The sequence below is a fragment of the Cebus imitator genome, unplaced genomic scaffold (assembly GCF_001604975.1).
Source record: "Cebus imitator isolate Cc_AM_T3 unplaced genomic scaffold, Cebus_imitator-1.0 Scaffold52, whole genome shotgun sequence".
In the NCBI taxonomy this organism is placed as follows: Eukaryota; Metazoa; Chordata; class Mammalia; order Primates; family Cebidae; genus Cebus; species Cebus imitator.
Genome location: NW_016107367.1, coordinates 7,880,216 through 7,907,067, shown reverse-complemented (window position 1 = coordinate 7,907,067; position 26,852 = coordinate 7,880,216). Strand labels below are relative to the sequence as shown.

At 44.7% G+C, this 26,852-nt stretch overlaps 1 protein-coding gene, 1 long non-coding RNA gene and 1 other non-coding gene across 6 annotated transcripts; 1 reads left to right on the top strand and 2 right to left on the bottom strand.

Moving 5' to 3' along the window:
* Positions 1–610: 610 nt before the first annotated feature.
* LOC108304121 lies at positions 611–16,519 on the bottom strand. Of its 4 annotated transcripts, XR_005200188.1 has the most exons (6): positions 16,168–16,519; positions 14,378–14,543; positions 10,139–10,143; positions 5,337–6,736; positions 1,794–1,994; positions 611–916 (listed from the first exon to the last, which is right to left on the bottom strand). It is a non-coding gene; the product is annotated as an uncharacterized LOC108304121 (long non-coding RNA). The 4 variants fall into 4 exon arrangements; XR_005200189.1 differs by lacking the exon at positions 1,794–1,994; XR_005200187.1 differs by lacking the exon at positions 611–916 and having other exon boundaries at positions 1,710–1,997.
* On the bottom strand, positions 14,840–15,114 carry LOC119471171. Its single transcript, XR_005200204.1, has one exon.
* A 22-nt stretch (positions 16,520–16,541) lies between the features above and the next one.
* Positions 16,542–26,264, top strand: GLRX5 (glutaredoxin 5). The gene is made up of 2 exons (XM_017528186.1): positions 16,542–17,035; positions 25,486–26,264. Exons 1-2 carry the CDS (start codon positions 16,741–16,743, stop codon positions 25,662–25,664), a joined length of 474 nt encoding a protein of 157 aa, XP_017383675.1. The 5' UTR covers positions 16,542–16,740; the 3' UTR covers positions 25,665–26,264.
* The last annotated feature ends 588 nt before the right edge of the window (positions 26,265–26,852 follow it).

Sequence of the window (26,852 nt, the reverse complement as noted above, 5' to 3'; positions counted from 1 at the left end):
CGCAGAATGTCTAATGTCTAATCTGCCTCTGTGCCTGTGCACATGAAGGCCTGGGGTTTGCTCCACAGCCTCCTGCCACACTTCCACTGCCGGATGGCTGGAAGCCTGCGCACCTTGGCGCTCTCTCCCTCTCCTCCCAGGTCAGCAGTCACTGGCCTTCCCTTGCATCCAGCCGGGCTTTGAACAATCCTGGCCCCCAGCCCTTATCTTTTTCCAAGTAATTACACAGTTGCATGATAGGCTCCACTTCCTCTGGATCAGATGAGCGCCACTAATGAGGGATACAAGTTGTAAAACTGGGTATAATGCAGACTCCACTCATTACAATTTAGGTGCGGCTAGCGATTTTACAGATGAGGATTTAGTAACTGGCCCAAATCCAATGCTTCCGGGAGGGTGTTTTCCTTTTTTTGTTTCTTAGCAGAGATGGCAGATGTTTGTAGAACAGATCTGTGTAAAAGTCAGCGTCCTAAGAGATTGAAATGTAAAGCAGGACAAGATAATGTGGGGTGTGTGTGTGTGTGTGTGTGTGTGCGTCTTTTCCTAATTGAGAGGGAAGTAGAAGAATTAGCCAAAACCCAGGACTCACTCTGAGATAGACCCACACCTCTTAGTTAGATCCTATTTATTAAGCTGTAATTAAGTGTTGAAGATATACACAAGGCCCCTCCCATCCCTGTGACTGACTGCTTCCAAGTATCCTGTTATATGCGTTATTATTTCTGTGACTTCATTAGAGGTGCTGCCCCAGGCCTTGAGGTTACCACCAACTGCAGGGACAGGCGGTGAGTAACAGCGATTATAACGCCTGCATCTGGATCATGGTTTTTGCTTTTCAGAATGCTTTCAAACGTGTCTCCTCATAAATCTCTGCAGACATCCTCCAGGTAGTTAGGAAAAGTTTAATGAGTTTCGCCTGACAAGGGAAACCAAGGTACAAAGAGGTCAGTTGATTTGCACAAGGAGAGAGATGGGTTCCCCCGCTGCTCCAAGGGTGGAGCAGGCCACCGTAACTCAATGTCCCGCAGGAAGAGATGGTTGGGTGCAGTTGGGAGCTCAGGCTCTTGCGCCAAAGTGCCCAGCTTGCAAGGTTCAGCTGATTACTCATACTAGGTTTCCTTTTCTGTTAAATAGATCTAATAATAGGAGCCTATCTTGTATGGTTTGTGCCTGCTGTTTGAGCACCCAACACAGGCAAGCTGCCCTGTTATGGTTCTGGGAATAGTATGATTGCTACGGTTTCTGGCATACCACGTTTCAGTCATTTTTTTTATTTCATTTTAGGTTTTGGGGTACATTTGAAGAACATGCAAGATTGTTGCATAGGTACACACGTGGCAGTGTGATTTGCTGCCTTCCTCCCCATCACCTACATCTGGCATCTCTCCCCTTGCTCTCTCCCTAGCTCCCCACCCCCCACCGTCCCTCCCCTATTTCCCCCCAACTGACCCCAGTGTGTAGTGCTCCCCTCCCTGTGTCCATGTGTTCTCATTGTTCAACACCCGCCTATGAGTGAGAACATGCAGTGTTTGATCTTCTGCTCTTCTGTCAGTTTGCTGAGAATGATGGTTTCCAGGTTCATCCATGTCCCTACAAAGGACACAAATTCATCGTTTTTGATGGCTGCATAATATTCCATGGTGTATATGTGCCACATTTTCCCTGTCCAGTCTATCATCGATGGGCATTTGGGTTGGTTCCAGGTCGCGTTTCAGTCTTTCATCAAACGTTCCTGAGCATCTACTATAGCAAGTCTCTGGGAATATGAAGAAGAATGAGGCATAGACTACCACCTCCAAGGAGGTCAGGGTGCAATAATTCTGTGTCAGGGGACTGTGGCGCACAGAGATGACGGTCCCTTCTGCTGCTGGTCCAGTGCAGAGCACCAGTTCAGAGCAATGGAGATATTCACTTTTTAGGACCAGCTTTGCTACTTGTGTAACTGAGTGAATGGTCACAAGCCATGTGACCTTTTACAACATTGGTTTTCTCATCTGCTAGATGGGGATAGCAATAATTTTTCATAGGTAAAAACACACGTGATAAATGTATTTTACGAAGTGCAAAATACTGTGCAGACAGTTTTATTATTATTGTGATTGCTATTCTCTTGGGCTTTACAGGGCTTGCTGCTTTTCCGAATACTCTCCCATTCCATTGCTTTATTTCTTAGAGTCTCGCTCTGTCACCCAGGCTGCAGTGCTGTGGCACAATCTTACTTACTTACTGCAACCTCCACTTCCCAGAAAAAGCAATTCTCATGCCTCAGCCACCTGAATAGCTGGGACTACAGGCACGCACCACCACACCCAGCTAATTTTCGGTATATTTATTAAAGACAAGGTTTCACCACGCTAGTCAGGCTGGTCTCAAACTCCTGACCTCAAGAGATTCACCCACTCAGCCTCCTAAAGTGCTGGAATTACAGGTGTGAGCCACCATGCCCGGCCACCCATTACTTTTCTTAAGCCTGATATAAACATCACGTCAAAAAGAGAACCCTATTTTTTATTTGATGTCAGTCTTTTTCCTCTCCAAAGTAGTCCATATGGAAGGAAAACAACAGTGGAATACGCAATGCGAAGGGATGGGGGAGTTTGCAACTAGGAAGGGCACAATACCCTCATCTTCAGCATTACCTGCATCTACAGAAGGGAGCAGACATGAAAACCTATCTGGAAAAAAAAATCTGGCAAGGGATTGGGGGAAAAGCCCCTTTGTCGTCTCTGGAATTCAACACAGGAAACCCCGCCCTGAGATCTTCCTTTCAGAAATAGCCCAGAGAGGGAACCACAAGAAGGGCACTGAAATTATGCTGTTAGGAAGTTCTGACTCACTTGGCAGTGGGGGCTGTTTGTGCAACGTACAATATGTCTTCCAAAGAGCGAAGTTTTTACCTCTCTTTTCCTATGTCTCTTCCCTGCAGCCAGCATCTCCACCACCACTCCCGGGGAAGCAGGAATCAATTTAATAAGCCTGGGGAAATTATCTGGGTCTGTTTCACATTTGCTGTTGGTTAGCCAGCTTCAACAGCAATCTGCACGATCCTCATTTTGTAAGCAAGATTTTTTTCAGTTGTTTGTGTTTGTGTTCAGTCTCCACAGATCGGGTACAACAAAAGCTGCAATGGCTCTTTGGGCTAACAAAGCACCTCATGGGTAAACTGAGGCAAGAGAGTAGGGAGGACGGGGATTGCCCAGGGTCCCAGGATAGGAACTGCTGTTCAGAACATTTGCATTCTCATCTCTCCATCCCTAGCCTGGCTTCCCACTTAGTGGTGAAGTAAGTGCTTTCAGTTTAACATGGATGAAAAGCTCATATTATAGGTGCCCGCTTCGGGGGTGCCTCGTCAGAGAGGTCCTGGTCTGAGCATGGAGAGCTGGTTCTCATCCCAGTTCTGCTCTGAACTGTCCCTTCGTCTTTGTTTTTTGTTTGTCAGTTCTCCAAGTGTCGGTCTGTCCTTTCCCACTCGGGTGCTACATGTGCTTCTGGGGTGAGCGGATCCCGCACCCTGGTATGTTAACTTCTCTGGGTAGGTTGCCTCCCCCATGGGCAGCTGTCACTCATCAACTGAGCAGGGGCACCTCTCTGGGTACTCCAGCCCGAGCGACAAAGTGAGACTCCATCTCAAAAAAAAAAGGAAAAACAGAAACAGAAAACATACAAAATCCTTCTGGAAGAGGCCTGTCGTGTTTCTCTACCATTGGGAAGTCCCCCCGTCTACTCTTTCTGCTGCTGCTGGGACCACCTGAAGTGTATGTGGGTTGTTTTTTTTTTTTAAATTAAATGTTTTCTTTTGAGACCACTGTAAATTCACATGCAGTTGTAAGAAATCATACAGAGGTCCCCTGTATGCTTTACCCAGTTTCCCCCAGTGGCAGCATCTTACAAAACAGTGGCACAGTATCACAGCTAGCATACTGACAGACACCATCACCACACAAGATACTTCCCTAACAAGGATCCCGCATGCTCTCCTCCCTCCTTCCCCATCCCCTCCTTCAGCTCTGGCAGCCACTCCTCTGCTCTCCTGTCTATAATTTGGTCATTTCAAGAATGTGATAATCATGGAATTGCATAGTGGGACTGCCCCATCCACTCAGTGTAGTTCTGTGGAGCGTCACCCAGGATGGCTCCTGTATCGAGTCTGTGCCTTCTCATTGCTGAGCAGCAATCCACGGTGTCATGCATCAGGGGCTGGGTCACCATTCCCTGGTTGAAGTGCATCTGGGTTGTTCCCAGTTTTTGTCTATTATCAATACATCTGCTATAAACCTTTTGTACACACGTCTGTGTCAACATAAATCTTCACATCTTAAGTTTCAGCTGTTGGATATAGTACCCACTTATTAATTCACACCACTGGATTTTTCCTACTTTTTCCTAATGATGAACACATCTAGTGATGAGGATGTTTAAGTGTCCAACAGTTGCCTAGGACTGGGTCTTGAGTTGCGTAAATCTAACAAAAGCCAGTCACATGGTTCCTGCCATCAAGGAATGTACAGTCTGTCAGGGAAGCGACATTAAGATACACAAATCATTCACATAACTAAATAACGCTGCATATCATCAAATGTGAGACTGCATAATACAAAAGTGACTTGTAGAGGAATCCAGAGACGGGAGAGAGACATGGAGGCATGAGTGTTTGGGGTTGTCCTCTGGATAAAATGGATTGTGTGAGATATCTCAAATGATGGAAATGATATTTTGCATTTATTAAGGACTTACTACCATCGGCCACACACTGTTCTAAGCCTTTACTTACATTGTCAATTTCATCCTCATCACCACCCTTCAGGATTGCTCCTATTATCATCCTGTTTTCCAAATGAGGGAAAAAAGGTGAAAACTTGGCCATCATCACCCAGTTATGACGTGACTCACCTAGGGTACACACTCAGGAAGTCTCACCCCAGCACCCACACACTTCATCGCCGTGGATTCTGTCTCATAGCATTAGTGGTCATGATTAAATTCCAATCTGTTTTTTTAGGTTATATTTTCCACACACAGCATATACTGATTAGCTATGCTGATCCTTCTGCGACAAGGTTATTGATAAATTCAAATAGCAAAGAAACCGGCACCAGTGTTAGTAATGTAACAGGTGAGAAGTCGTGTGTGTGTGTGTGTGTGTGTGTGTGTGTGTGTGTAAAAAGCAAGCCTGAAGCCTCCAGTTATGTAGATTATCTGCATAGGCAGCAAAACACGCACACAAACATGCACCACACACATCAAAGTTCCCAGCACGGTTTGATAAGGCACACAGAGGCAGCTGAGCCCATTTCAGATAATGAATGTGGTTTTGTATTCTCTGAATTGTGACATACCAGGAAAGTCACTTCCACATTCAGCTGCCTCCTCGGTTGCTAAACACACAAGATGTGGGCTTGCTCTTCACTCACAGCACGGATGGCTGCTCACTCTTGAGCTGTATCATTTGGTTAAAACAACAGCATACTAAGAACCTGGCATGTTTGCTTGTTTTTGTTTTGAAATATAAATGCAGCCTTGATAATGTTGGTGTTTCCAACGATGGGGTGGGTGGCAGAGTGAAAAGCTCCCTGGATCAGCATCTTCTGACTTGCTGTCTCTCTGGGCTGTGCATTCCCCTGTTGGCTGGGCAGAGGCGAGCCATCTCACCTCCTCCTGTCTCCACATTTATAAAATGTGGCCAGTTCTTCCTGTTTTCCCTGTAAGAGCTGTCATGAGATTCACATAAAGATGATGAAATGCACAACAAACTTGAGGTTCAGTGCAAATGTGTACTACCATCGTAAATTAAATCCTCCACTTACTCTGATTCCAAAAAATGCTTCACGACAGACACTAACCAGGAAGAGGCTGTAAGGAAGACTTCCCACTAAGGAGGAAAATGAAGCTTTGTGGTTTTTTTTTAATCCCTAGAGACATGTTTTTGAAAATTCCTGAAGCATCCTCTCCTTGCTTTGACAAGCGTGGCTGTTCTGAACATGTGATCATCTTAGAAATGCTATGTGATAGGCAGAGTGCCCAGGAAGCCGGGAGGCTCTGAGCCCAGCCCTGGCAGACTCGCAGAGGCGTGGCCTTGGCACCCTCTTTAGGGCACCGGAACCCATGCAGGGTATTGCATCATCCCCACCCATTCCCTATGAGCCATCGGCAATGGGCTCTTTGGGGAAGCCTCTATCCAAGTGGCAGGGGCTGGTACCAAATAGGTCCATGTATCTTACAAAACCTGCTTCTCTTGATGACAATTCTTGACAGCTCAGGACACTTCCCTAATAGAGAACACTGTTTCATTGCGGTAGTTCCGAAACCTTAGAATCCTACCGCCAACAACTGGCACTGAACACATGCAGAAGAAATGTTTTCCGACCGACTGCCACAAGTCCTTGCAATTGCAATAGCTGCAGCACCTGGCCTAAGGTTTTAAAGAATTTTTATCCTCAATTTCTTCTTTGATGTTGCAGATTTGGTATACAGAGAAAACCTGCCGGTGTCACTAAATGTACCTCCTGGTTAATTGAAAAGCCCTATTCCGCAGACAGAAGCAACTGCTATAAATAGGCGAGAGAGAAGGCGGCACACACATCCTGATGTCCTTGAGTATTTCAGAGGTCCCGGCTAGCACCATGCCGACGGGATGAGTGCACCAGCTTCGGCAGTCAGGCTTGTCATCATCCAAACGGAAACGTTTGTGCAAATTTACTGGACTCCATCTGCTCTGTTCACCAACTACAGAGATGGCCTACAACAAAGGTTCACGCACAGACAAAAATGACAGATTCACTGGCCCGACTCCATCGTGTTGCAGAGCCCCTTAGGGGTTAAGTGAAGTGCCCAAGGTCAGCAAACACTGATTGCATCAGCCCACACTGTTTACCTCCATTACCAAATCAAAGAGACCCTGTGCCCTTACCTGGATTCTCTCTGTGGCTTTTTTTTTTTTTTTTTTTTTTTTCCCGAGACAGTCTTGTTCTGTTGCCCAGGCTGGAGTACAGTGGTACAATCATAGTTCACTGCAGTCTAAAACTCCTGGGCTAAAGTTATCCTCCCACCTCAGCCTCCCAAGTGGCTAGGACTATAGGCACACGCCACTGTGCCCAACTAGCTTTTAAAACTTTTTCTAGAGATGGGGCCTATGTTGCCCAGGCTAGTCTAGAACGCATGGCCTCAAGCAATCCTCCTGCCTCAGCCTCCCAAAGCGCTGGGACTCCAGGTGCGAGCTCCCACGCCCAGGCCCCTGTGGCTTCTGGTAACTGCCTCTTCCCTGAAGCACTTGCTCCCAGTTCTCCCCATGGCCTGTCCTTCCCCAGCGACAGGCCTTCCCCAGGATTTCTCTACACTTCTTCTTACCCTCGCTCCCCAAATCTCCTTTATCAATAAATCCAGACCCGCAGAGGCAATCATCTGCATAATCTCTCCCTTTATTTCACACATAACCTGATGATTTAGATGTTCCTGAAGCACCTGGAAATAGAAGTGCTCAAAAATAATTATGACCTTACCTTTCCAATCCTCCTTCCCCTCCCTGTATTCCCCGTGTCAGCAAGTGTAGTCAGTGGCTAAGCAAAACCCTGGGAATAAACCTGAATCTTTCCCTCTTCCTCCCCACAGTCAGCCAGTCACCAAATACTGTCATCCTTACCTTCCAAGAACTCAGCTTGCAGCGGTGCCCTTCCCCCATGCTTTCTACCCCAAAGGTTAAATCTGATGACCCTAAGTGGCCCTGTTAGCTCGGGCACCTCCAATCCATCCTCAACCCTCCTGCAAAGGTGATCTCTCAAGCACTCCACAGCTTACACTCCTCCTGAGACCTTCCCTCATCCAGAGGAGAGCCTAAGGCCTTGCCATCTGTCCTCACCTCAGCTACGTCCAATCCTGCACTTCTCAAGAAATGGCCTGGCATTCCCCCAGCAGGCCCAGGGGCCTTTTGCCTTTGCCCTGGTTGCTCCCTCTTCCTGGAATGTCCCTCCCTTTTATATAGAGGCACTTTACTCTTCTTTCAAAACTCAGCTCAAGGGTCACTCCGCTACTGAGCTTTCCCATCCCTGAGCGCTCACTGAGCTTTTCCCAGAGCCCCATTCCCCTCTCCAGTTCTCAGGTGCATTCTGGCATCTGTCCCCATCACAGGACAGCGAGGTCGTTGGGATTTGGGAGTGGATGACTCCACTCTGTATCCTGCTTAGCGCAGAGCCTGTGGACATATCACTGAATGTTTCTCCACCTCCTATGGCACCTGTGGCCAATATTATGAGTTTCACGCCATTTGGGATTTGCTGAGGTACTGCTCTGTATTGTTCACCATGCTATGTGGTCTTTATACAAGAATTATGTATCGAACATATAGTAAGTCCCAGGGATGGCACTAGGGCACCAGGTTACAAAAATGAATCCTACCCAACTAGAAGCTGATGGCCTAGTATGTGTGCGGTGGAGGGGTGGGGAAGGAATCCATCGATGAAACTGCAATGCACACACTCCCTGCAGGGGTTCTGGTCCCCAACCACTGTGAAACAGGGCTGGGCAGTAGGATGAGTGAGGTGGTTATATTCTTTGACGCTAATTGTGTCCTGGGTTGACATCAGCATTTGCAGAACCACTTTATGGACGGCACTTTGTGACTTAATGTCAGCTGAGCTCTCTCATCAAGCCCATTTGGTTTATACAGTTAGAAAAATTCAACTTTACACCAATATTATTCAGTCCCTCACCACGTAATGAAACGTACTACGTATTTCCAAGGGGTCTTCCATGAACTAATGTGATGTACGTAACAGAATGTTTACCTGGCACAATGGAGTATTCTTTTTTTTTTAACGTAGCCTTAACTTTAAGCTGTGTGTGTGTGTGTGTAGTTGTTATTGGCAAGCTAAAATAAACTGCATGTTTCCTTGACTTCTTATTCAGAGTATGTGGAAAATAACTTTTTTCTTGGTTACTTGAAAGCATTATACAAGGCACTAATTCACAAGGAACGGTCACAGGTGAAGGCTGTTCGCCCCTTCTTATATCAAATGTCCCAGAATGCTGCTTTCTACAAAGAATCCCAGAATGTGTGCTTCTTGTGCTTCATCTTTTCCTTACCATTGCTTCTTCCTTTCAGTGTGAGCCTTTCAAATTTACTGCTTCTGATCTGTTGTGGCTATATTAGAAAACTAAGTAAGCTAGCTATTCCCTAAAATAAGAATAGCACTTGGGTGAGAACTGAGAGGCTTTTCCTAGAATTGGGCAAAATGATTAATTCCCAGACACTGTATAATTCCAGGGCAGCCCTTATTGGCTCTTGCCCCAGCTTCCTAAGTAAAATAGACTAGTGCCCCCTACCTGCCTTGCCAGGAAAGACAGAGACTCATAAAATGTCAAAGAACATGTGCTTCTCAAAACCAGAATGACTTTGAAAGATGTATTATTTTCTGAACACAAGCAAAAATTCCTTCAAGTAAGAGGATATTATTTGCTCTGTAATTAGACAGCCAATAGTCTGTGTGGATTATCAGGGAGCTGTGGCTGCACAGTATACAGAGAGATGAACCAGTGGGAGTATCACATCCACTAGACTGACATGTCCCCAGGGCTGTACTCATACACACTCGATATGAAAATACCACATCACTGTGTATCTCGAGAGGGAAGGTTTGCCAATATAACAGCTTCTCCTCAAAATTTGAATTTGTATTAAAAGACAAAATCTTTTGGTCACCCAATTTTTCCTACATAATAAAACTTATGCAAAAAAGTTCTCCATTTTTTTTAACAGAATGTAACTGTTTTATGATAGTCTTTTTTTTTCTTTTTTTTTGGAGATGAAGTTTCACTCTTGTTGCCCAGGCTCGAGTGCAATGGCGTGATCTTGGCTCACCGCAACTTCCGCCTCCTGGGTTCAAGCGATTATCTAGCCTCAGCCTCCTGAGTAGCTGGGATTACAGGCACCTACACCATACCTAGCTAATTTTTTTTTTGTATTTTCAGTAGAAATGGAGTTTCACCATGCTGGCCAGGCTGATCTCACACTCTTGACCTCAGGTGATCCACCCATCTCAGCCTCCCAAAGTGCTGGGATTGCAGGCATGAGCTACCATGCCCAGCCTTATGATAGCATTTTATTAAAACACTTTGAAATTATAGCTCACTAAAGTTTGATATTAACAATATCTCACTAGGATACATTTTCAAAAAATATAAAGTTTGGAATTAGCAAATGGGATTTTTCTGCCTATAAAAGGAGAAAAAAATATTTATAATCCTCCAATTTCTTCCAGCGAAGGAACATGAACAATTAATGCCTCATCCCATTTCTAACTTGAATCATCCCTTCCTTCCCTGCAATGAAACTGAGGTGAATTTCTTTTTTGCTAGATGAAGAACTGTTTTCTATTTATTTATTTAATTAATTTTTGAGATGGAGTCTTGCTCTGTCGCCCAGGCTGGAGTGCCGTAGCGCGACCTTGGCTCTCCGCAACCTCCACCTCCTGGGCTCAAGCAATTCTCTTGCCTCAGCCTCCTGAGTAACTGGGATTACAGGTGCCCGCCACCACACCCGGCTAATTTTTGTATTTTTAGTAAAGCTGGGATTTCATCATGTTTGCCAGGCTGGTCTCAAACTCCTGACCTCATGTGATCCACCCAACTCGGTCTCCCAAAGTGCTGGGATTATAGGCATGAGCCACGGCGCCAGGCGTAGATGAACTATTGAAGAAGGCTAGAGCAATGGGTTCCCACAATAGCAAGACTGCATTTTGAAGGCATTTAATTATTAAAGCTCAAAGATCTGACTCATCATAAAGTGTATTTACGGCCTTGGCAATACATTTTAGCAATCATTCAAAAGAAAACAATTAAACTTCCTAAATGTTCTTCTGGCAAACTCAGCGACTATCAGAGGGAGACAGAAACTTCTGCTAACAGATAAATCTTCCTAACAGGTTTGACACACAGCAGCACTGGTTCCTTATTCTTTCCATTCTGTGATCTAGGAATCTTTTCAGATCTTTGGAATGTAATAATCTGAGTTATAGAAACTATCTGCTGGTTAAAATAAACACACAATACTACAAAACACTGTCATTAAACAGGCAGTTGGGGAAAAGTAAACAATTCTTTCATCACCTTTAATCAAAAGGTTTAACAAGTTTTATGATTACCACTTAATTCTTAATATCACTTTATGGGAGCTATGATTCAGGCCCATGTCTTTATTATTAAATAAGACTCACAACAGAATGAAGTCCAGCAGATGTATGACCTAAGTCCAGCAGCTGAGGAGGTTGGTACTCAATTTGAGAAAGCAGCTGTCAGAAACAGCAGGCTATGGCTTAGATTTTTTTGACTCAATTTTTGGTTTTCTGTTGGCTTTTTTGAGACAGAGTCTCGCTCTGTCACCCAGGCTGGAGTGTGCAGTGCAGTGGCGCGATCTCAGCTCACTGCAACTTCCACCTGCTGGGTTGCAGCAGTTCTCCTGCCTCAGCTTCCCGAGTAGCTGGGACTACAGGAGACAGGCACCCACATCATGCCTGGCTAATTTTTTGTATTTTTAGTAGAGACAAAGTTTCGCCATGTTGGCCAGGCTGGTCTTGAACTCCAGGCCTCAGGTGATCTGCCAACCTCGGCCTTCCAAAGTGCTGGGATTACAGGCATGAGCTACCATGTCCGGCTATTAGATCTGAGAAGTTTTTGTCATTTTAATTTTACAAAGCACAAAAATTACCTGTGTATCTACTATATAGCTGATTTGCTGCAGGACTTGTTGGTGATGCTATGAATCAGCAGGAAAATAGACACTGCATGTGAAAGCAACAAAACTTAGACACACAAGTGCTAATGTGGCTCAACAACATATTATATTAGAAAAAACAATTTGGAGACCAAAATGTCTGAGAACAGTTATGCTAGGGTTAACGAAAGGTTCTAATAAATTTACGTATATACACAAAAGTTTAACAAAAAAGTACAATCTATGCAAGATAACATTTAGGGGTAAATATTTAGGAGCAGAGAAAGTACACACAGATTCCTTACAACCCTGCGGCCTTTCTGTGAAGAAATTCATCTGGGCTTTTCATCAATGCTACCTGCCTCCCACAGTCTATCCTAGACTGAACTAACCCAATCTACAGCACGCCCTTTCTTTTCAGTGACCCAGGGACTCAGGGCAGGCAAAGGGAGCAGGGCCTGTGTGACACAGAGGAGGTTGGCCTGCCTTCCTGTTTCCAGGCTGTCTCTAAGATGTGGGCAGCAGGGATGAGTAAAGCCGAGGCCACTCCTATAGCCAAAGTATTAATAAACCAGCGGCCTTGTCAGAAAGAGGTAATCAAAATCCAACAAGCACATCTGTCTCTGCATTAGGGACTAGAAAAACTGAGGGCTGGATTTTGCTTGCTTCTTACACATTACATTATGTTTGGTGTTGTCAGGGAATCCAATTAATTCCAGGATTGCAGTTACACTCTAAAACTACTAGATGATAGCTAAGGGCACCACAGAGAAAGCTTTCAGGTTCCAGCTGAGGTCAACAGAGCTCTGGGTCCCAAATGCTATTTTAGCTTAGGAATGTGTGGTGGATCAGCCCCTTGCACAATCCCAGCAACTACTCTGCCCTTACTATGACATTTGCAGAATGTTTTGGCCAGCTCAGACAGACACTTTTGTACCATGTTCTCATGCAAACACACCCTCTCATTTTCTAGGAACAGGCCATTGTTGAACAAACAACACAGCACTGAGTATAAAAGAAACAGGGCCGGTGCGGTGGCTCACACCTGTAATCCGAGTACTTTGGGAGGGCAAGGCAGGAGGACTATTTGAGACCAGGAGTTTGAGACCAGTCTGGGCAACCTACTGAGACCTCATCTCTGTACAAAGTAATTTTTTTAAAAAGTAAAGGAACAGAAACACTGAAATGTGCAGTGCTCAGATAAAGCATCACCTTCAGTTCAATAACCTAAACTCTAGTTCTTCATTTGGGGCCGATAAAGGGAAGAAGCTATCTTAGATTTACACTATTAATCCAATGGTGAATCTGTTTTTGGACAAGTGGATAGAAAACAGGAGTTTTACCAAATATAGTGAAGCCTTATCTAAAAATAAACACATGGGTAGAAAAATATATTTAGGATGCCTTAGTCAGCATGTTAATCCATCCTGTTACTCAAATCCCAGGATTCTCAGAAATTTCTGTACTTCCCACCCTCACCTCTTCATTAACGTCCACAGGGTGCAAAGCCATCGCAAACTAATACAAGCCATTTACTCAAAACATCCAAAGTGTTCGGCCATAGATGCAGACTGATGACATCTGTTTATTTAAGAAGTATATTTTGTCATGTTTTCATCATAGGATGAAAGAGGAATCTCAAAACCAAAATGCTAAATTATATGCAAAAGTCTGCTACTTTGGATGCAATACTTTGCATACTGTTTTGTTTCTTAAGATCACTGATGTTTGGCACTAAATATTTCACTGTATTTTGGGTTGTTTTATTAAACATTTAAATTTAGATGTACTGTTTCCATTTCTTTGGTTCAGATACACGATCTGTTTCCTGCCCTTGGTCATGCTATCAAAACAGCTCCTTGAAAGAGCACCCACATGCTTTTCTATATCCTCAGCATTTCACACACTGTATGTTCTTATCATATTCTACAAAAACATGGCAACTTCACCATGATTTAGCAAAACACAGGCTTTGTACTCTTCCTTTTCAACAATCACTTTTATTAATCTTTAATGGCAGCTGCATTCTCAATGTAACACAATGTTCAACAACTGAAAAAGAAAACTGTGTTTCTGAAGCCAATATTATACATTAGGTAAGAATAAGATACTCCTCATTACTGCTCTCAGAATGTTAAGTTTGTCAATTCTTCTCCTGCTGGCAACCAATACAAAAGCAGAATTAGACAGTTTAGAGTGGGAAATGAGAAGGATGTCGGAATCAAAACAGACACAGAGAAGGCCATAAAGAGTCTGCAAGCATAAATGCCTGATAACAAAAACTATCACAAAAGATTGCAAAACCATGATGCTGCACAAAGGCCATCTCAATCTTACACAAAAAATACTTCTGCAATGCCTGCCAAGCAACTGCCTCTCCAACCTGGGACTGGTGTCACCTTTCTTACTGATCCTTGTAATCAAAAATCATTATCTCAAAACAATTATGTAACCCTCCTCATTTTTCCTTTAAAGACCTTTGTCTTCCTCCATCTCCCAGGATACACCCGGTTAACTATGACATCTATTTTCCCATTATAAGGCTCCATTCCTGAATAAATGCCATTTTCTTTTAGGGAGCCTCTCTCTGCTCGTTAAGTTGACAGCAATAAATAGTTTAGGTTTTGGGGAACAAATCACGAATATTTACTTAAAAACAAACAAAAAACTTATAACAGGCATGAATGAAAGGTTATTTTGGAAAGAATTTAATATATTCTCTATTGTTAAGTGCACCAGATGCTGAACTTCTGAAACAACAATTACGCTTCGGCATAATAGCATTTTCTACATATTTCTGTTCATGTTGCTTGTTCCTCTGATTTACCTCGAATCAATGAATCTGAAAAGCAAAAAGATTCTTTAAGCACCTGGTAAATTTCAGGTCCCACATTAGAAAACGAGCAAGCATCAGTAATATTGATGGGGGTGAAAATATAACATTGAGACTTCTGGGTAATGTCCCAAGTTTACTTTCATAGTTTACTAGGCTAAAGTTTCATGCTGAATGAATATCTGAAAGACTCAGTCACTGACATGTGCTGATTTTCTGATTTTAAATTTGAACACTCCCAAAGCATAAACAAATCACCTCCAGCAACATTGTAAAAAAATACTCCAAGTTTAAAAAGAAAAGAAACTTGTAGCAGTACTTAGTGTCCAACAGAAAGCACTCCATCTGCTAAACAATATCTCGACTGCAAAGCTTCTCTTACTGTTGGTGGATAGATAATGACATGGTCCCGTCATTACCACCGTGGCAACAGTGACTAGGAACTATCAGAGGAAAATTGCACATGGAACCGCTGGTTCTCGAGCAGGCATGCCTCAGCTTCCTCTGGAGTATGCTTTTTCTGCAAGTCTGGTGTGCTCTAGGGTACTACCAACCCTGCGCCGCTCCAAGACTACAGATTATGTGGCAATTCCACTGAGCCCTGCTCTTCCGGATTTATTCTTCCCACCAACGGGAGCACCTACCACATTCTAAGCACCGTCCTAGTCACTGAGGATACAGCCGTGAATAAAGTTGAGTGCCTGGTAGGGAAGTCAACAAACAAGCTAGTAAATACTGTCTGTGTCAAGCAATGGTAAGTACAAGGGAGAACAGAGCAAGCAATGGGCCTACGGAGGCTTTCTTTTTCTCCTCGGCGCTCCCACACTGCTTTGTAGCTGCTTCTCATTTCTCCCGCTGGCTGCAAGCTGTAGGCACCAGGGCTCTCCGGACATTCCGCGCTGGCACCGCGCCTAGCACCCAGCCACTGCTCAGGAAACGTTTGTGGAACGAACGAATTCACTTCTTAGCTCCCACCGAACAAAGCTTTCCCGAGTCTAGGCCCAACAGCTTAAAAGGGCTGGAGGAAATCAGCTGGGCATGGTGGCGCGTGCCTGTAATCCCAGCTACTCAGGAGGCTGAGGCAGGAGAACTGCCTGAACCCAGAAGGCAGAGGTTGCGGTGAGCCGAGATCGCGCCATTGCACTCCAGCCTGGGCAACAAGAGCGAAACTCCGTCTCAAAAAAAAAAAAAAAAAAAAAGGGCTGGAGGGCCAACGAGTCCGGAAACTCAGAGGCTGCCGGGCGCGGTGGCTCACGACTGTAATCCCAGCACTTCAAGAGGCCGAGGCAGGAGGATTCCTTGAAGCCCCAGGAGTTCGAGACCAGCCTGGCCAACAAAGTGAGACACCGCCCCCGCCTCCACTTCCGTCTCTACAAAAAGAAAGGAAGAAAACAGCCAGAGAAAAACACACAGACAAGAGCGCTTTACAAACTTTAAAAAACTAAAATTCTTCGAGAGGAAATAATCGCGCGCCAGAGGCGGGAGCCCCAGAGCCTCAGCTCCCACGTGACGGTAAAGGCGAAGAAGAGTCCAGGAGCGGAAGCTAAGGCCCAAGCGCTGGGACCCCGGGCAGGCTCCTGCTCCCCGCCGCGAAGAACCGCATTCGGCCGCGGCGCTCCCCGGAGACGCTCACCTAAGCTGGGAGAGGCGGATACCGGCCCGGCCTAGCCTCGCTACCTCCCAAGAGACAGGCACCAAATGCGAGCCAACCGCGTTGCCATGGCAATTCCACCGCCGCTAACACCGGAACCGGAAACTTCATCTGGAGGTGACCCTTTCCCGGCGTTCCGTGGAACAGGCGAGCCCTGCGCCTCTCCCAGGGGTCTACGAGTATCCCAGCTGGCCCCATTGGCTCATGGGAGGAAAGTCGTCTTCCCTCTTATTTTGCCTCTCGTTGCCCAGCAAGCGTGACCCTGATGGACATCCACTCTGTCCAATAAACTAACAAAGCGGTTGCCTACTGCCAATAGTAATGCAATAGGATGCGGCTCTGGCATAAGGCCCACCTCCCAGCTGCCAGGCGGGACGAGCAACGTGATTGGTAGAATCGAGTATTGCCGGTCAGTGTTGTCCAATCACGGAGGGCAGTTTAGAGCAGGCCCAATGAGGGCCACCGGGGGACGGGCCGGACTGCCGCGGGCCGGGGAGGGCTCCGGGTGGTCAGCTTAGGGCCCGGGCCATCGTGGGCTCCGGCGAGCGTGCGGGGATGAGCGGGTCCCTCCGCCGAGCGGCGGCAGCTCTGCTCCGCTGGGGGCGCGGCGCGGGCGGCGGCGGCCTTTGGGGTCCGGGCGTGCGGGCGGCTGGCTCGGGCGCGGGCGGCGGCGGCTCGGCAGAGCAGCTGGACGCGCTGGTGAAGAAGGACAAGGTGGTGGTGTTCCTCAAGGGGATGCCGGAGCAGCCCCAGTGCGGCTTCAGCAACGCCGTGGTGCAGATCCTGCGGCTGCATGGCGTCCGCGACTACGCGGCCTACAACGTGCTGGACGACCCGGAGCTCCGACAAGGTCAGGCCCGCGTGCTGAGCAGGCGCCCTCCGCCCCGGGCCCAGGAGCATCGCTGCACGAGGCCGAGGGGTTCTGCCGCGCCGGGCTGGGGAGCGAGGCTCCATCGGCCGGGGTCTGTCCGGAGGTTCGAGCTGGGTTAGGGCCGGGAGCACTCTCCTGGAGTAGAGTCTGGGCTGAGGGTGTGGTTGATTTGACTGGGTCTTGAGGATCTGGGACTCTGATACTGTTGCCAACTTGAGCAGTAGGTAAAGTCCTAAGGGTTCACTTATCCTCACTTCGAGCTAAAATAGGCGTTTCGGGGCGACTTGTCAATGGCTGGCTCCGAGGAGGGTGGCCCACAGCCTGACTCTGCCCTCCACGGTTGGGGAACGCAAAGTAAGGACCCACTGTAAGGCACTTTCGGGGACAGTTTGGGGAGGTTGGAAGCCATTGGCCTGCTCGTGGGTAAGGGTCTGGGGCTGTCGTTGGTGGGGAGAGGGCTGAGATTGCTATTGAGGCTAGTGAGGTCGGAGGCCGGCCTCTCTTGGCACGTGGCTCGGGGTGTCAAGCACTATTCTCTGTGGTTGCCACAAGCAAAGGGTTGGGACTGCTGTCGGCTGGCCTTAGGATCTGTGTTGGGGGTGGAAAGTCATGACATTTGGCTTTAGATACTCAAGCACAGGGCTGAGTGTGTGTGGGCCAGGGCTTGGAGAGGTTTGTGGGGAAAAGCAGCAGCCGTGGCTCTTGAGCCCGGGCTAACTCAGGGTTCTCAGCCTTGCAGCCCAGGGGGCCAGTGGGCCAGAGGCCAGAGGGGTCAGGCCTGGAGGAGAGGCTGCAGGTAATTAGCATCTTTTCCAAGTACCTCACATGGGTTTGCTCATCTGGTTGGGGAGGAGGAAGAGGCCAGGCACAAGGGTCTGGTCCTTGGCCAGGATGGTCAGGATTGGTGGAGAAATGAGAAGGCCATACCTGTTCCTTCTAGAGAGTGACTTAGGGTACCTGCATCCCAGTCAGAGACTTTCAGTGACTGAGTCCTTGCATGTCCCTAGCTAAAAAGAGGTGTCAGGTGTTTGCTAAAAATAGTGCCAGGTTCTCTGTTATTCTAAATTTGAAATTACTAATCATGGCCATTCCTTACATTCATGAGAGGAATGGCCATGATTAGTAATTTCAAATTTAGAATAACAGAGAACCGAAAAGCTTTGTGCTGAAATCCTCTTTGTGGCTAGTCAGGTTTATAACTTAGACAAGTCACTTAACTGCGTTTTCCTTCAGTAAAATGAGGATAATGAGACAACGAGGCAAAGTTTTTGTGAGCAAGACAGGAAGTAAAAATTATAGAAAGTGTATATCATCTTATCTGGCACGGAAAGCACCCAGTAAATGGTAACTGTCTTAATATTAGGACTTTATACTTTTCAAATGTATTTTTTCCCAGATTATCTAATCCTTAGAAACTCTTGGTGCTGACTGATCCTCCATTTGCTGTAGGTGATGGTGGTGATGGGCGGGCCCAGGAGGCATGTGAGGAGTGCAGAGAGCAGGTTGAAATGGCCAGGCATATTCCCATGACCCTTTTGTCTTGCTGGTCAACTAGAATGCCACCAGTCACTGACTCAGTTTTATCATGTACAAGGCAAGGGACCTGCAGTCTTCCTTCAAAGACAGCTTCTCTGCTTAAAAGAGGAGTACCTGTTTGGCAGTCTTTTAACAGAGACCTTGCAGGGGGTCCCCTGCAAATTGCCCATATGGCATTAGTAAAAAGTTGCGTTGTTATCTTGCCTAGTATAATGTTTTGAGGGTCTTTGGTTTGTGAATTTATTTTCCCTTGTTTACTGTAACTGGAAATGGGATATGCTGGAATATAGCTAATAAACTGATAAGAGCAAAAATAAGAATGTGTACTGATAACATTTTATTTTTCTGTCTTCCATCCAAGTCTGGTGTCTGGTTTCTGAGCTTACATTCTTAAGTGTTCAGACAGCAGCAACAGGAATTTAACCCTTACATTTCTTGACCATTGCGTTTGATCAGATTGCTATTTTGGTTAATAAATATGTTGCATATATATATTGAATATAGCATACACCTCTTTTATTGATTAGAAAAGTAAAGACTAGTGTAAGTACTAACATTTGGACCGGGGCAGGGGGGTAAAAGCAGGTTCTCAAAATGGGGATTAGTTCAGCCAGGGTGTTAAGACACTTCCTCTCTTCCCTCTACCCTTTTATTTACCAAAAGCAACTAACGGGCTGTCTGATGCTTGCTTTTGCCAGCCAAAGCTATATCTGTGCACCAGATCCAAGGTCATTTCTAGTAATAGGAATGAGGCTCTTGCAAAACTGGCCTTTTGTCAGTTTTTATGCCAAGGAGACCTGAACTTTACAAAGGGCCCAAGCTGGAGGAAAACATTCTTTCCTGGTTTTGGTAACTGGGTTCCCAGGAGTGTGATGCAGATAGATCTTGAGACTGTGACCCAAGGAACAAAGGTGACTGTGAGGCAGCACCATGTTCTGGCCTTCTCAAGACCTTCTTGTCCTTTTCTTTTTATCTGGAATGCACACAGAAGACAGTCACAAAGGGATGAGGTCCCAGCTGACTGACATCATCGTTTCCTAATCCTGGTCTTAATAAAGGAACATACGCTCATGGAAGCAACTTAACAAAACGCTGAAAAGTTTAAAGAATGAAAATCACCTGTAATTTCATGGAAACCACTGTATTAACGTTTGGATTTAGTTCTTAACAGTTTTTTTTTTTTAAAACACACTGAGATCATGCTTGTCTATACATAGTATCTTGCCCTCCAGAGACCAGGGAACATGTCTTATACAACTGCCCGTGGCACTGTGTGTACTGCTTATGCAAAGCAAGCTTTCAGTGAGCATTTTAATAAATAAATGCTGCATTTATTTATCATTATATTGCAAACTCTGGCCTTAAAGACTTTATAAATATCTGTAAATTGCTACCAACTTAGATCGTCATTGTAGTCCTTGCATCTGGAAGAGTGACACAATAGGGACTCAAATATTTGTTGAATAAATAACCATATCCTATTGTTGAATGCTTATTAAGCATTTGAAAATATTTCCAACTTTTTCAGTATCAGGCAATTTAAGACAGTAGTGAAATACATGTCATGCTGGTAAACCTATAAGTCAGGTAACAAGTTGTGTGTATGTGCTTGTGTGGTGGACATGTGGTATGCTGCAGTTGGGGGTATAAAATGGTACCAAGGAGGAGTAACTGTCAGTAGTGCCCAGTCAAGCTCCTGGTGAACAGAGCCTAAGGCCCAGCTGCGTGACTCCTAGGTATATATTCTAGAGACAGGCATCTGCAAACCTACTCTAGTAAAGAGCCAGAGAGTAAGTACCTCAGGCTTTGTGGGCTGTGTGGTATTTATCACATCTATTCAAGTAACTCTGCTGTTATATAGCCTGAAGTCAGACATGAGCAATACGTAGATGAATGAGCAGGCTGAGTTCCAACAAAACTTTATTTATGAAAACAGGAAGTAGACTGGATTTGGCCTGAAAACCATAGTTTATCCACCCCTGGCCTAGAGACTTGAGTTCTGCATATGTGTGTTAGGACTTCAGTCCCCAACCCCCAGGCCAAGGAACCAGGCTGTACAGCAGGAGGTAAGCGGTGGGCAAGTGAGCTTAACCGCCTGAGCGCCGCCTTCTGTCGGATCAGCGGTGGCATTAGATTCACATAGGAGCACAAACCCTGTGGTGAACTGCACGTGTGAGGGGTCTAGGTATGAGAATGTAACTAATGTCTGCTGATCGGAGGTGGAACAGTTTCATCCTGAAACTGTCCCCACCCTTCCCTGGTCTATGGAAAAATTGTCTTCCACAAAACCAGCCCCTGGTGCCAAAAAAGGTTGGGGACCTCTGTGTTATGATACCTGTGTCAGGGTGCTCATTGCAGCGTGGCTTGCAGTAGTGAAAAACTGACAGAAAGGAATCTTGGTCTGTTAGTAGTAGACCGGATAGACAAACTAGTCATATGGTGGAAAGCTAAATCATAAACTAAACTAGATCTAGATGTATTTAACATGGCTGAATCTCAAAAATACAATATTTAGTCAAAAAGCAAGTTGTAAACATGTAATTATGGCATAATACCATTTGTATAGGAAAATGTTAAAGGTATAAAACCGTCCCATGTATTACAGATATGTATGCAGTGCACCTGTAGCTCACGGGTAGGAATGACAGATAGATGGCAGCTGCAGGGTAGAGGCTGCCCCTGGTGAGGGAGTCAGGTAACATGTTCAGAGCCTGGGCATTTATACTCCTGGAAGCCTGGATATAAATCCTGGTTTCACTGCATGCTGTCACTGTGACTTTAGGTAAGTTACTTACCTTCTGAGCCTTAGTTTCTTCATCTGTAAAGTAGGGATAATTGTACCTGCCTTGCCAGATTTTTGTAAAGATTAAATAAGATTATTTTTGTAAAATACTTAAAGAGTGTGAAACTAATCCTTAACTCAATAAATGGTTTGTTTGTGTTTTTTTGGGACAGAGTTTCACTCTGTTGCCCAGGCTGAAGTGCAGTGGCGCAATCTCGGCTCACTGCAACCTCTGCCTCCCGGGCTCAAGCTACTCTCGTGCGTTGGCCTCCCGAGGAGCTGGGATTACCGGCATCTACCACCATGCCTGGCTTATTTTTCTATTTTTATTAGGGACAGGGTTTCACCATGTTAGCCAGGCTGGTTCAAACTCCTGACCTCAGGTGATGCACCAGCCTCGGCCACGCAAAGTGCTGAGATTACAGGAGTGAGCCACCACACCTGGCCTGAATCGTATTTTTATTACTTTATGGCATACTCAATCACTTTTTCTTGCATGATGTTCCTATTCTTTTTCTATTGCATATTTTTCGCAGAAAAGCATTACTAGGCAGGGTGGGTGGTAGAGGATATTGGCATGGAGAAAATGTCCACATTGTACCTGGTCCTATGCTAGGAGCTCAACTCAGTTCATTGATTACATATCATTTAATCTTCATAATAAATCTGTAAAGCGTATATTCTCATTTTACAGATGAGGAAACTGAATCTAAGAGATTAACAGATTTGTCTGAGACTCCATTTACAGGCTAGCAGACTAGATCTACTGACCCGTAAGCCTGTGTCTTGCCCACTCCACCCTAGGTTTTGCTTTTCCTCTAGTGAGGATCTGCTGGTTTCCGTGCTTTCAGCTCAGCTCATCTTATCTCGACTTAACGCCATTCTCTGAATTAGGGAATATGAAGAAAGTGTGACTCTCAGAGGTGGTGTGGCTTGCCCAAGGTCACAGAGCCTAGTAAGTAAGAGGCAGAGTTGGATTTCACAACAGGTTCTAAAGCTACTGCAGTGAAGTTCTACCAGGAAAAAAAGAAAAGTATGATTATGGTGCCCCTTATAATTTAGTGTCCAAACCAGGAGTAAAGCTGAGTGTTCTGAGTGTGATGAAGTTTGAAAAATACCTTTTGAAAGTTCTGGAGGGGAATTTTAACTCTTTCTGGCTTGATGCTTTGGAATGTGAATTTGTTTTTTTGGAGTGTTTTGATGGAGCACTAGACATGTGTAAATTGACTTTGTAAGACAGTCTCCTAACTCCCAATTCCTAGTGATACTCTGCCATACTTTCAGTCAGCATTTTCTATTCCAGATGGAATCACCACTGTCTATCATATATGAAATGCAATTATCATTCAAATTCATTCTTGGATATGATTTTCTAGTTTTCAAGAGTTGCTCTCTGATTCTGAGTTATTTCAAGTGATGTTTGTAAGAACCACCACTGCATATTGCAGTTTTTGAAAACAAAAGTGTGAGAGAGATGAACCATGTTTAAACAGCTACTTGTGGGTCCGCAGGATCTATTTTAATATTCAACTTATGAAGAGTAGTCTTTCATTATTAGAAGTTTCTCACTTCACTCTCTAGGAAGCAATTGGGTATTTCCTTAAATGTTTAAACCGGTAATCAGTTTTCTTAAAAATGGAAAATAGCATAGTTATTAAGAAGGATGCCAAAGTTTTGCCTTGATGCCGGCTGCCTTTTTTCACCTATTCATCTAAAAACTAAAGAAGCAGTTAAGTTTAATTTTGGTAAACTGTCAGCTGCTGTCAAGAACAGGCAGAGTGGCTCGTGAGAAGTTAGTATCACTTGCCTGTGGCTCTGAGTGTTGGGTGTTCAGAATGTCTGAGAGCCCGCTCGTTTTAGTAGTTTCGGTGGTAAAGATTCTGGGAGTCTCCCCTTCTCTTATCTTATAGTCAGGACATGCGATATGTTTCGTTTATTAAACATAAACAAACTTTATGTTTAATGAACCAGACAAGCCCAATTCTTCAATTGAGTAAGATACTATAAAATTGATTGATTTTTACTTTAAGAACATGTATTTTTAGGGTAAAACCTGGTTTTGGGTGATTCTCGGGCAGCAAATTTATTTCCATATTTGGTATGTTTCAAAAATTATAGACACCCACCAAAATAAATCAGTAAAAACTGATTATCATGGAAAGCTTCACACATTATATTATTCATTGAAACAAAACAGATCTATCATGTAGGTAAATGATTCATTTGTATAAAATGTATTTAAGAAAGTTCAAGAGAATTAAAAGACGCTCATGTTTGCTGTAAACACTCAGCTAAGTTTTGATAGACTTTGTATTTGAGGACAGAGCTTGAAGAAAATAAAAAACACGCAAATTAATGCTAGTTGTTTTTGTTGACGTAGCACCAAACACAGCACGATGAACAACTTGAACTCATCAGGGTGTTCTAGTATGTCTAGATATTTGGCATTATAAAGACATTTTGATCATTAATGGAATTTACCCTTTATTGGCAACTGCCAACTAGCTAGCTGATGTTTCCTTACCGACACCCAGAGAGGTGTCATTTTGGAGGTCCAGAGCAATGTAACCATTTCTTAATATGTGAAGTCTGGAGGAGAAAGATAAAGCCCTTGGCTCAGGCGCTTTCTCTAGGGCTGTCATTTAGAGCAAAGTCAGTTGTTTTTAGAAGGCAATAACTTTTAAGAAAAAAATAAATTGTATATTGGGACTTACTTGTGATATAACTGAAATCAGTGATTTTATTTGGAAAATAAATGTTTGATAATTATAGGGTATCAAGAGCAAATTTTTATATTTTTAATTTGTTTACATAAAAATCGATTTGTGTAAACTGTACTTGAACAATCTGTTGGCTTTTTTGTTTATCCTTATGCTAATTTTAGCCATTTAAAAATATCTATGTAAATATGAAAGTGTCACATATATGTAACTCTAAGGGTTAGTTAATACATGCCGTGCTTTGACCATCTTCATTTTTAACATGACCAATACAGGCTTTTTAATGGCTGGATATGTTTTTGAAAGCACAGTCATCTCAACATACAAGTGGAAAAGGAAGTAGAATGATGAAGAGAAATGTTAAAAAAGAGTAATCTTTATGTCTTAAGATTAAAGCCACATTTCTTTCTTACCATTTTGTTACAGTCGTCATCCTTATGGCTCAGAATTGAACAGAGTAGTCCCACAGCTGCGCTGTCACAGAGCGTCCCTCATCCCCTCTGTGTCCTCAGAGCCATTTGCACACAGGACTGATCACATGCGGGCTGACTGGTTTCTTGGCTGCTGTGAGCTCTTAAGAGCAGAGCTGGTCTCACTTCCCCACCCCCCAGCCCTTTACAGGGAACTTGCTGAGCTCTGGGCCTTTCCTTCATTAGATTTACCAGCCCCTTCCGGTTCTGCACAGAGCCAGATCATCTCCTCCACAGAGAGCCCATCATAGTTGCTGGATGAATGGAAACTGATAGTCCATAGCCATGGTACAGGAATTTTTCCTTGGGTAAAAGTAATTGTTAATGATTTTTAAAAAAAAATCAACAACCCATCATCTCGAGCAGAAGTAACTGATGGCCTGTACCAACCTAGACAGTCAGAGTCACGAAAAGCGCACGGGTGGGATTGCCCAAGTTGGCCATGAGTTACCATGATGGATTCATTTGGAAACGAAGTTGATTGTGACGTTTCTTCAAGTTTTGCTTCACTTGAAGCTTGACTGGTAGATGGAGAATTATGGCCTTATATATCTTATGCAACTTGCATTACCCAATTCAGTCCTCTGCCATTAATCTGGGGTCCATGATGTATCATGTATTTTACTGAGAATCTTACCAAATTCTCACAAAAACCTTGTGAGATGAGGGTGGAAACAGGATGAGAGATCAGGTGACTTGTCTAAGGGCCGCCGGTTTGTAATTGGAAGAGTTAGGACCTAACCATTGGTCTCTTTCACACAACAACTCATGCTCTTAGTAGCAAGCACAGTGCTCTTAAGATTGAGGGAAGCCAGGGAGGGACAGTGGGTTGTCTGCTAGTAGTGGGTAAAAGTTACATATTTAGCCATGAAAGGTTCAGCTTTTGCCATTTAAATAACAAATAATGTTCTTTCTCCATAGGCATTAAAGACTATTCCAACTGGCCCACAATCCCGCAAGTGTACCTCAACGGCGAGTTTGTGGGGGGCTGTGACATTCTTCTGCAGATGCACCAGAATGGGGACCTGGTGGAAGAACTGAAAAAGCTGGGGATCCACTCTGCCCTTTTAGATGAAAAGAAAGACCAAGACTCTAAGTGAGGGCGGCCGGGTCTTCGCGGAGCAGAGAGGGAGCCGTTCATGTCAGAGACTCACTGCCAGGAAAGCCTTACCGATTTTGGTTTTCACTATTGAGACAACAGCTGCTTGCATTGATCATTTTGGTTCATGAACAGTTGGGTGATTTTAGTTCGTCTGGTGTTTGGGCTAAGAATATTTTATCGTGGACTTAATTACAAGCACTGCACTGTAATGATTCAATGCTGTATTATGATATTGCTGTAAACAAAATTCATTCTTATATTGTCATTTATTCCTGGGCCTGATTGAGGAGTTACATAGGAGCTTTGGAATCATTATTCGTGACCCCTCTGCAAATGTGTCAGTCTGCAAAGACAGTATCTTCCCCCCAGATTTTGTGTCGCTTCTTTTGTTAAGGAAAATGATGGGCAAAAAAGAAACTGTGATGGGGGGGGTGTGTTGTTTTTTAAAATAAACTGCCAGCGCAGGGATGCTGTGCATGTCTGAGTTGATCCTGAAGCACATATGTCTGTAAGGATTTGGAGTGCCTGCAGTGTTTTATGTGTGGGAAGAGTGATTCTCATATTCTTCTATTAAATTTGTCACAAGAATGGCCATCCAGCCCTGGTCCACTTTCTTGGGGAAGCAGCTCTCTGGATACTGAGTCAACTATGCAGCTGGAGGTGCCTGTGGGCTGGAGGGAGCAGAGGTGGGTGAGGCCGGAGGAGGCGGCCCCGCCTGCCTATCTCTGGAGCCCTGTGCTTGGCAAACTGCTACAGTTAGATAGGGAGACATCGTCAACAGTCCACCCAGCTAGGGGATTTAATGAGTATTTTACTTCTTAAAAAACAGGGCCTATCTAAAAAAGGACATAATTGGAATTGTGGCAGAGATTATCCCAGTGTCTGGTGTCTTTATAAGGCTTTTCCATGATTTCTGCACCCAAGATTGGGGACTGGTAAAGCCTGGGGCTGTGCAGTGGCTCCTGGGAAGGAAACCCACCCTGTTGCGGTGTGGAGGCTTTGTTCATAAAGAGAGCCCTTGTCTAGAGACCATCTTTATGGTGGCAGAGGTGGGAAGAAGGATGCATTTTCTAATCAAAAGGACAGGATGGCTCTTTTCCCCAGAGCCATTCTAGAGGCTTATTTGTTGATGATTTAATCTCCTTGAGTTCCTCTGTGAAAACTCTGAAAACAGACTTCCTCCATG